This window comes from Seriola dumerili, unplaced genomic scaffold, assembly GCF_002260705.1.
Source record: "Seriola dumerili isolate Sdu_G_001 unplaced genomic scaffold, Sdu_1.0 BDQW01000127.1, whole genome shotgun sequence".
Classification (NCBI taxonomy): domain Eukaryota; kingdom Metazoa; phylum Chordata; class Actinopteri; order Carangiformes; family Carangidae; genus Seriola; species Seriola dumerili.
In genome coordinates, this window is record NW_019174382.1 from 1,422,021 (window position 1) to 1,432,339 (window position 10,319).

General features: G+C 45.3%; 2 protein-coding genes across 2 annotated transcripts; one reads left to right on the forward strand and one right to left on the reverse strand.

Moving 5' to 3' along the window:
* Nucleotides 1-2,827: 2,827 nt before the first annotated feature.
* On the forward strand, nucleotides 2,828-3,892 carry LOC111224243 (early growth response protein 2b-like; the record flags this gene model as incomplete). Its single annotated transcript, XM_022748666.1, has 1 exon — nucleotides 2,828-3,892. A coding segment is annotated over one exon (990 nt), but the record flags the coding sequence as incomplete, so codon positions are not given.
* Nucleotides 3,893-6,584: 2,692 nt separating this feature from the next.
* Nucleotides 6,585-9,640, reverse strand: LOC111224250 (2-aminoethanethiol dioxygenase-like). Its single transcript, XM_022748677.1, has one exon. The coding sequence runs from the start codon at nucleotides 9,562-9,564 to the stop codon at nucleotides 8,785-8,787; it is 780 nt and encodes a 259-aa protein (XP_022604398.1). The 5' UTR covers nucleotides 9,565-9,640; the 3' UTR covers nucleotides 6,585-8,784.
* Nucleotides 9,641-10,319: the final 679 nt, after the last annotated feature.

A 10,319-nucleotide genomic window follows, 5' to 3' on the forward strand; every position in this document is an offset into this window, starting at 1 on the left:
CTCGCTCTCGCTCTCGCTCTCGCTCTGATCCGGCAGACGGCTTCAGCCTCATCAACTTTCTAATAATCAGCACATTAACCACTAAAACAGACGCAGCCTCACACTTTAGATATGTCGTGTTTACACTCGAATATCTGCGAGGACAGAGGAATCACAGGTTCGTCCTCTGGAGTTATTCTGTTTAATATAAGTAGAAATTCAGACCTGAATGTGTCTTAAACATGTCTGGGCTCAGAGGCTTCACTCTGATCCAGGTTCTGTCCTGCAGTTATCATGGATCCATAGTTTGTTTCCTGGTGCAGTGGCTTCTGGATTAGTCGGAGATATTTCATTGGTGCTCCACGTAGTTTGTGTTTTTCTGTGGTTCAGGTAGAAAAATCCTGCCACAGTTTATTCACTTTTGCTTTTTGCAAACATCAGCTTCTTTCTGTGAGCGATGAGCTCGAACCACAGCTGCACAATTAATCCAAATATAATCAAATTCACAATATGGCCAAGTGCAATATCCAAATCACAGGAGCTTGATTGTTCTACGGATCATATCCTCCACACGTAGAGGAAACATACAAGATCCAACAAAAATCACATCATCTTTATTTTTAAATGTTTTTCTGTGAAAATGAAAAAACGATCATTTCAGCTGAAATCACAATATCTGCCAGAACTATAAGTTTTTCAACATGAATCAAACCACATCCACACGGTCTGAACTCTTTAGGAAACACCTAATAAATAATATCTCAGGATTTTTCTCCCGAACTTCATATTTTTTGCTTATTTAATCCTAATTATAGAAATATTCAAAGTTCCAGCGGCTTTAAAAAAAAGAAAAACAGTTCACTTCTTTTTGTTCTTATAAGAAAACGTGACATCACCGGTAACGTCAGGCTGCAGCGTCTGAACGTCTCCCTCCACCTGGATTAATCTGAGCTTCAGCTGGAGCCTGTTCCCACATGAACTGAACGTTTTCACACATGGACTCAGTTTCTGGATTGGACGTGAACGAACAGAGCGTGAAGCAGGAAGAACGTGCGTCTGAAAGCACTTTCACAGCTGCTGGATCAACACGATTAAAATAAAAACAGCTCCGAGAAATGATGATAAAACAGCAACGTCTCCATCCTCTGAGACTTTACACAAACAAAATGAGCCTGAGGGGCAAATTCTCTTTAAAACATACTGTTTAATGTGTGTGTGTGTGTTTCCCTGTAGAAAAGACTGAAGAACTTTGTCTGTCACCCGATTGGCTGTCGAACTCTTTATCCATCATAAAAGAAAATGAACTTTCATTAGATCAGTAGAAAATAGAATTAATGAGAAATTTAAACCTCCAAACATCAGATTTGATCGAATGTGAAAGTTTCCTGCAGTGTTTAACATCCTGATTTAATCCCAGAGGCAGATTATTAATGATGCTAAAGAGCTCAGTTGCTGCTTGTGATAAAATCAGGGGAATACGAGACGAGGAAATAATGATTAGCCTCTAAAATTTAATCAAATGATGGAAAATTAGAATGAAAACAAAAATATTTATATATTTTTAAAAATAAGCCTGTGTCTTTTCAAATCATTTAATAACATTATTAATATTAAATAATAATATTTCTGTGGGGTGAGAGTCTTACATCTTCATCAGACACTAAATGTATAAATACATTTTTAATTCTCTGATTCAACCATTATTCTCCCACTTAATCAGCCTCATCAATCTCAGCCAGGCTCCATCACAGCAGTAATCTGCCCCTGACAGGGCGGGAGAGAAAACAAATGGGTCTGTGGAGTCGGTGTGTGGGCTCATCTGGCACCACGACAACACCGTGTAACTCCTTTTAACCGGATACCGGCCATATAAGCAGAGAGATCCTCACCGGAGAGTCCTTGTATGGAGAAGAAAGCTTTCCGGTGTGACCGGAATTCCGAATGATGGAGCTTCTTCTTCTTCTTCTTCTTCTTCTTCTTTTATTTTTTAAAATCTTCACGTGAGGCATTGAAGCACGTGCTGATGTTTATGGTAGATGTCAAAAATAAAATCACAAAATTCAGATGCATGTATCAGCTGAGAGATTTATCTGTTTTTATTTATTTAAACTCAAAGAAATCATTTTAATTGTTTCCATATTACGTCACGACCTGATCCACCAGACCTATTTCTGGAGTTCCCTCTTCTTTTTTTTTTTTTTTTTTCACTTTTTTTAAGACCAAGTCCATATTTGGTAAATGACGTAACGGGACAACCAGAGATTCCCTTTATAACCATACTGCACCATCCAGGAGCTGTTTACAGGAGGTGAGAGGCGGAACAGACGAAATGAGGGGAAATATTCATCATGTGAGAGACTCGGCAGCTAATTAGACTTCAATGTGTAATTAGTTTTAACCGGCTGCGTCTCACAAGACAGAATGACCGCGAAAATAGTTGATGAGGTTTGTGCGTCTCTCGGCGGTGCCGTGGATAATGTTTCCAAAGATGTGTACCCGGCGGAGGGGGGGCTGTCTTCAAACACGTCGGTGGTTTTTAAAGAGGAGGCTGTCGGGGAGGAAGAGCCCGCGGGGAAACATGAGGAGGATGAAGTCGGTAAGAATCAGGCGGTTTGGATGTGACTGGATCGTAATGATGATGAAGGTGTAAAGTCGTGATGTCGTTGTGCGTAACATCCAAACATGGCGTCAAATGTTCAGGTGAATACTCTGCTGTGTTCTAACTGGCTGCACCTTTCTACGTGTTTCAGGTGACCTTCTGTTCGGCGGGAAGAGCGCACCTGAGCTGCCGCTCCAGGGCGACTTGGCGCAGTACGTGGCAACTTTACGCACGCACCCCGTGGCGTTTACCGGCAAGTTCTCGGTGGACTCCAGAGGTGCAGGAGGACCGTGGGCTCCGGGGGACGTCATCAACGTGGTCAGCGCTGACATCGCCACCCCGGGCCCGGCTCCGGTGTCCAGGTCACCTCCAGCATCCCCCGATATTTACGCAGCAGGAGGAGGAGGAGGAGGAGGCGCAGCGGACGCGGGGCACGGCACCATGGCGCACGGCCAGCCGGACATCAGCCACATGTACGCGCACCCACATCCACACCCACACCCACACCCCCACCCCCACCCGGCTCCTTCCTACTCCTGCAGCGCGGACATGTACCAGGACCAGTCGGCAGGAGGTTACCTGGCGACGTCCACCTGCGCCGTCTCCTACCACCCGCCTCCGTCCTACAACACTGCGCCCAAACCGACAGCTGACGGCGCCGCGCTGCTCTCCATCATGCCTGAGTACGGAGGCTTCTACCAGCAGAGCTGCCAGAGAGACATCCAGGCGGCTTTCCCGGAGAGGAAATCCCTCCCGTACCCACTGGACTCCCTCAGGGTGCCTCCCCCTCTCACGCCTCTCAACACCATCAGGAACTTTACGCTCGGTGCGCCCTCGCCGGCCTCCGAAGGTCCGATGGCCGCCGCCTTCCCCGGCCACCAGAACCTCCCCCTCAGGCCCATCTTGAGACCCAGGAAGTACCCGAACCGGCCGAGCAAGACACCCGTGCACCAGAGGCCCTACCCGTGCCCGGCGGAGAGCTGCGACCGGAGGTTCTCCCGGTCGGACGAGCTGAGCCGGCACCTGCGCATCCACACGGGCCACAAACCCTTCCAGTGCCGCATCTGCATGAGGAACTTCAGCCGCAGCGACCACCTCACCACCCACATCCGCACGCACACCGGGGAGAAGCCCTTCTCCTGCGACCAGTGCGGGAGGAAGTTCGCCCGGAGCGACGAGAGGAGGAGGCACATGAAGATCCACCTGCGGCAGAAGGAGAAGAAGTCCTCCACGTCCTAATCCTGCACGGCGCGCGCACCACCCGATGCTGCTGAATGTAAACTCTCTCAGTATGAACGTGAACTGTATTTGGGCTCCCGCCAGCAGAGCCCAGACTTTATCCTGTAGTTTACTGTTCTCAGAAAAAGAGGAAGAAATGTGTTTGGAAGCCATACGTTCAAAATCAGGGAGAAGCAGAAATCATGGTGTGTCATTATTTATCACTGTAACTCAAACATAGTTCCTGGGTCATGAGTCAGAGGTCCAGATTATTAACAGAAATGTTTCCCACACAATCAGAGCTGGATGTTTGGGTCTTAAATTCACTGAAATGTGAAGGGAGTTTGGTTTCAGAGTCAGCTGCCAGTTCTCTTTAAAACACAGTGGGTTTCAGAATAACTGCTGCAGCCTACTTTAGGGATTCTCAGGGATTTCGTTGCAAAGAGGAGACGGAGCTGCTGCAGGTCGACTGAGTCTGAGTGATGTGGGCGGTTTGGTTTCAGCTGCAGCTAAAAAAAGAAAAACAAAAGAAAAAGTCACACTGATATCTGAGGGGATTTTTGGACCCTCGCATGTGCATTGAGTTTCTTTTCCTCCAAACTCACAATCTTCAAGATCAAAAACACTAGATTCACATGAAAAACTACAAGACTTTCTCTTCAGCGTTTTGGTTTTGGAAATGTCATTGAGGATCTTTGACCATCAGTATCTGTCAAATCTGACTTAATGTCAGTGAGCTGGATCTTTACATCCTGTCCTCCACCGCAGAGCTGATAAACATTATAGATATGGACTTATATTCAAGATAAAAGACGTTTTGCAGGTTTTATAAGAGACAAATGTACAGTCAGTGTTTTGTCTGAATCTCATTAATAATCTTCCTGGTTTGTTTTTTACACTGCAGCTGTTTTAACATGTCGCCCTGCAGACTCCACCTGCTACACAATATCTAAAGAGTAATTAAAAGGACAGGAGGGAGGTTTGATGCCAAAGTGATGTCAGAGCGCCCCCAAGAGATGCTGTGACATCACGAATTAGGGCGGAGCTAATGTGGGGAAACTCAGTGAAAACTTCATTGGCTATACATGCAGCAAAATGAAGCCTTTTTTTAAAAAATCTGGTTTTGTATTAATTAAAAAGGTGTTTCCACGCCTGATGGAGAGCTCATCAGTTTCTACAGCGTCACACGCATCATGTGACTGTGGCCTGATCATCTGTGACAGAGTTTTTTATTGGTGTTCGCACAGACCTGCACTACTTATAAAGATCTGACCAGCATTTCTACCTGATGAATGTGCGATAAAGAGACGGAGAGAAAGAGAGAGAAAGAGTCACTGGACAAATAAAAGTTGTGTTTTTGTGTTTTATAATTTTTATGCAAACAAGTCGAGCACTAAAGCTTTTATTCTGAAGGACTGATGCTTCTTGTCGATGCAAATAAATGTTTTGTTCAGTTCACTGTCTGCTTTTTATTTTGTGTCAGTTTAGTCCCTGCATGTTAAGTTGATGATACAATCTCACATGAATGTCTATTATCTTCTGGAGCTTTTGATCTTATCACATGATCTTCAACAGAAGATGCAGTTTGTACAGTTGTCCTGAAATAAGATGTTCAAATTTAATAATTTAGATTTAGCAGCAGTAGCTAACTTTACTTTCTGACCTTCTGAGTTTCTGAATCAGATTGTGTCTAATATCTACAGATGGGCCCTAATGTTAGCTAGCTTCTACCTTTAGCCTTAAGTTACACTTAAGCTTACTAGCTAGTCACCAATATAAAACATCATATATGATCTAATGGTACAAACTCTGGCGCTCAGTCACGAGCAGTGAGACGATGGAGGATTAGAAATGTTTTGACATCAATATAAAGTTTATTATTTCATGTTAACAGTCTCTGCGTGTCAGGTAATTGAACAATATTAAAATCTATGTACCGAAGGCTCAGTAATTGTATTAGCAGTGGTGGAAAGTAATTAAGTACATTTACTCCAAGTACTGTACGTTAGTATAATTTAAAGGTACAAGTACTTGAGTATTTCCATTTTATGCTCCTTTATACTTCCCTACATTTCAGAGGTAAATATTGCCCCCTCTCCTCCAGTATATTTACTCTGACAGTTGCAGCAGCTGTTTTCTCAGGTTTGGGCGTCTTAGTTCCGCTGAAAGTGAATTCAATTATATTTTTAGAGAATAACGTTCCTGTGGATTTCCCCAGGTTCAGTGTGACTGTGAAGGTAGCTGATGGTTTTCTTTTCTCTGAACTTGGCCGACCACCTTCACCGTCTCATTCTGTTGTTTCCTTCTTAGTTTTTAATGGGTCACGATGCCGCCAACCACTGGCTGCTGGACTGAAACTACTGGTTACCATGCTAACGCTAATGCTAACTTCTGTGTTGCATTCATTAGCTTGAGATGTCTTCAGAAACTGGACAGAATCAATGTTTTGAGTCGCTCCTTGACTAACTATTTTTTTTGACGTCAAGCTAAAGCCGCCAATGAAACTCATTACTTCCTGCAGATGTTTCACAATAAAAGCCAAACGTCATCAAAAGGCGGATCATCATCAGTCCCCTCTGAGCCGCTGATGGGCTTCTGATGTGAAACAGATGCAGTGTTTCAGTGTGAACATGGAGGAGGAGGAAAACATGATCCAAATATAAAACAATTACATAAGATAGACAGAGGCCCTGAGGGTTTATGATGTGTCCGTATGAAACTGAGACGCGTTTTAAAATCTGCAAATACACAGATTCAGATTTGGGTTTAAAGGCGTCACTGTGCTTGAGATAAACTACAATCTACAGATGCTGGAGCAGTGCTTGGAAATGAAAAGTTTTATTGAAATACAAAGAAAGGTTCAGAGCAGCAGCTGGATTCAAACATCACGTCAAAGAGGTGAAGTTGCTTCCCTGAACTTTTTCTTTTTTTGTAATTTTAACAGCAGCTCATCGTCACATCTTGAAGCGAAAAGAATCAGGCGCATTTAGGCCAAAATAAACAGCACATTTTATATGAACAAACAGAAACTCTTCATTACAGGCAAAAACACATGGACACAGCTACTGACTCTGGACTCAGGCCTGATTTAGACCTGCTCAGTCTACATCCCCACAGTGATACGACAGACAGCACATTTACTCTCATTCACTGTTCTGATGGAAAGTTTGAAGTTTTTTTTCCCCCTTAATTTCTGAAAGTGTCTGAAAGTATTTCAGTTCTGCCACACTAATATAAATGCTTTACTTTCATGCTAGTTGCAGATGACGCATCATTTGTCAGTAGTGCATATAAGAAACCTCCAACATGAAGCACAATGCTGCTTTTCAGTCAAGTGCTGATTTCTTTGTAAGTATTTGTTCAGCAGCTTGTTTCACTTCAGTCTGAGCTGCAAATAATCACAATGTTCACTATATAAACTTTATTAGAAAGCCAACCCTCAAATTCCCCCAGAAACATCTTCATGAAGACCGACTGCAGCCGCACCGAAGAGTGAAAAGACAAAGGTCAAAGTTTGTGCTAAGAAGCTGAATGTTGTGCACGTTTCAAACAATCAGTCAGCGATTGAAACCACAAACACAATCCTGAGGATCAGACTTTTCTCAGACAAGAAGAAGCTCGTCTACAGTTTGAAGAGTCGTCGTCACGGCGCCGGGAAAACCTGCAGTTTGTAGATATTTCTCAGTCTTCAAAAGAGACCTGAAGATTCACACAGTTTCTGAATCCGACAAACAAACGCCACAAAAGCCTGAAGCAGGAAGACGATTAAAACACATGGACACAGTCCCCCTCCTCCCCCTCCCCCCCTCGGTCCCGGGCAACTTCCACAGAGGCAACTTAGCTCGGGTCAACTCAGCTTAAAGGACAGATTTGGTTCTAATGCTGCATTCAAGGTGCAGTCAGGAGTCTGCAGCAGGTGGATTATAACTCCAGACTTTGTGTGTCAGTGTTTTCATGCAGTGCAGACCTCGTGCAATAGCTGATATGTCAGATAACTTTGAAGGCAACTGTTAGTATAGGTACACATTTTAAATAAATACCATGAGCTATTTCCCAGCAGCAACTCCCTCCCTCAGACCGAAGGTCATGTGATATCAAAAGCTGAAAATTAGTGCATTAAGAGTTAAAGTTTTACTGTGTGATGCTGTTGAGGTTCAGAAATCTTGCACAAATTTCCAAAACTTGAGGCAATGACTTCGAACAACATGCAAAGCAGCAAATTCAGACTTCCCGACTTCTCTCGAACGCAGCACTAGCCCCCTGCACATCATCAATTTGTCATTTCTTGGCATTACTCCTGCAAAAAATACCTTTCAGGGTCTTAATTTAGCCTCCTGCTCACGTCACTCCGATCTCCAATTTTGGTGATTTTCAGATTTTGACCGTCTGAGCTGGTGGATGGCTCCTGCTCCTGATTGGACGACAAACTTCTCCCACATGGTCTGGGGGTATTTTAGAAATCGCTGCCCTCACCAGCGACATATGAGATAAGACAACAGCGCCGACATGAGAAAATTAAAGTTTAAGGAGCAAATACATCATGAAAATGTGATTTAATTCTCTTTCTGGGAGTCAGACACAAATATGTGAAACTTCTCAATTAGTGTCTCTATAACAGAGAAGCTGTCAGAGCTCAGAGCAGGGTGATGAGGGGAAATGAGTCAATGACACCAATGTCCTGACTATACAAACAGAGGGATCACAGGACAAACAGGATGTTAAATGTTGCCTGAGGCTCCCATTTTTTGCCCAACTGAAATGGAAACTTGAGTTATTGTGTTTCACCTTAACGACACCTGACAGTGACGTCACCTGGCGCCGTGCTGTACACCTATTCTGCAAAGTTACATTCCCGGTCATGAATAAAGCCCAGAGTTGACCCTTTAATTTCTAAGATTTAGAGACCCAACCGTGTCCAAGCCTCGTGCCACTACAGGGGCAATAAACCTCAAAGAAGACATTTTGCGAATGCAGGTCAGTCAGGTGGATCAGAGGGAGACCTCCGGGCCCGGGTACGGCTCCCCTCCGCACCAGAAATCCGGAGGTTGTGAGATCTCCATGAGCCAGACCTCCTTCTCCTTCTGCTCCTTCTGCTCTGTGTCTTTACCCTCCGCGTCTGTCAGGACCCTGTAGTAGTGACAGTCTCTGCCGTCGTCCGGGTCGTACGGCGGGGCCAAAATGTCCATGAACGCCGTCGGGCCGTCCACGGCGTCGATCTGGTGGAGGTTGTCCCGGTCGGGCGAGAGCACGCACGGGCCGCTCTCCTCCGTGTACTCCCCGGTGGAGCGGAGCACGGAGCGCCGCAGAGCGCCCAGCTGGGCCGCGGGGAGCGGAGGCGCCGCCTGCGTGCCGCCGGCCGGCCGCTCCAGCCGGTCGAAGCAGCTGATCCTGACCTTGCCGTACATGACTTTGAGCACGCCGTGCATCCCCGGGTGGTCGTGCAGCGGGATGGAGGCGCCGCTTTTCAGCAGAAACACCCCCATGCTGAACTGGTCCGTCTCGCAGATGTGCATGTAGGTGACCGGGGGCGCGCCGTGGTGGTACGGGACCGCAGGGAGCACGCCGGGCGAGCTGTCGTCGGCTCTCCGCGGGACGAGCTTCAGGTCCGCGGCTCGTACTTCCGTCATCAGGCTCTTCAGTTTGCTCTGGTTCTCCAGGAAAGATTTACCCGCGTCCTCACCGACCCGGGGCGGGCTCCTGAAGGTGACGAGAGCCTGCCGAGCTATTCTCTGGACGATGGAGGTCATGTCGCTGTCACCGGGCATCATACCGAGGCGAGGAACGCGCTGCCCGGTCTCCGCTTGTTGCTCGTTAGCGGTAGCTCGTTCGCTAGCGCCAAAGATCGTCTGTGAGAATGATGACTCACTCCGCAGGCATTCTTCCCCGTCGGATTTTAGACCCTGTGGATGGTTGTACAATCATCTCCTTGAGTCTGATTGCACAAGAGATGTGTACGAATATAAACAAACAATCAAACAAACAAACAAACTGGGTTGTTTCCGGGAAATTTATCCTGGTCTATTTTATTCTTAGCTCATGAGATGAAGTGTAAATCTTCCTTGTTTTATGGAGCGGGCAGGACCAGGCGCCCCAAGGGGTCAAAGAGCATCTGTGTGAAATTACTGTTTATATTTCTTGTTGTAATGTCAATAAAATGACAACAAAGAGATGTAAAAGAGACACAAGACTCCACAGACACACAAAACATCTGCGAAGAGACATAAAATCAACACAAACAGAACTAGTGACAACAAATGTAAAATGATGACAAAGAGACGCAATGAGTAAAAAATAGACTCAAGACAACCAAAATGGATGCAAAATTAGTAAAAATAGACTAAAAACAACCAAAAAGAGATGAAAAACGACTATAAATAGACTCAAAACAACAACAAAAAACGGATGCAAAATGACTAAAAATAAACTAAAAACAACCAGACACAAAATTACTAAAAATAGTCTGGCTCATGGAGGGTGGGGACCCTTTAACATGCTGGTGCCCAGGGGTCTATTATAATATATT

Excerpts from the sequence above, each read along its gene's own strand:
- LOC111224250 (XM_022748677.1), bottom strand. The coding sequence starts at position 9,564 with ATGATGCCCGGTGACAGCGACATGACCTCCATCGTCCAGAGAATAGCT.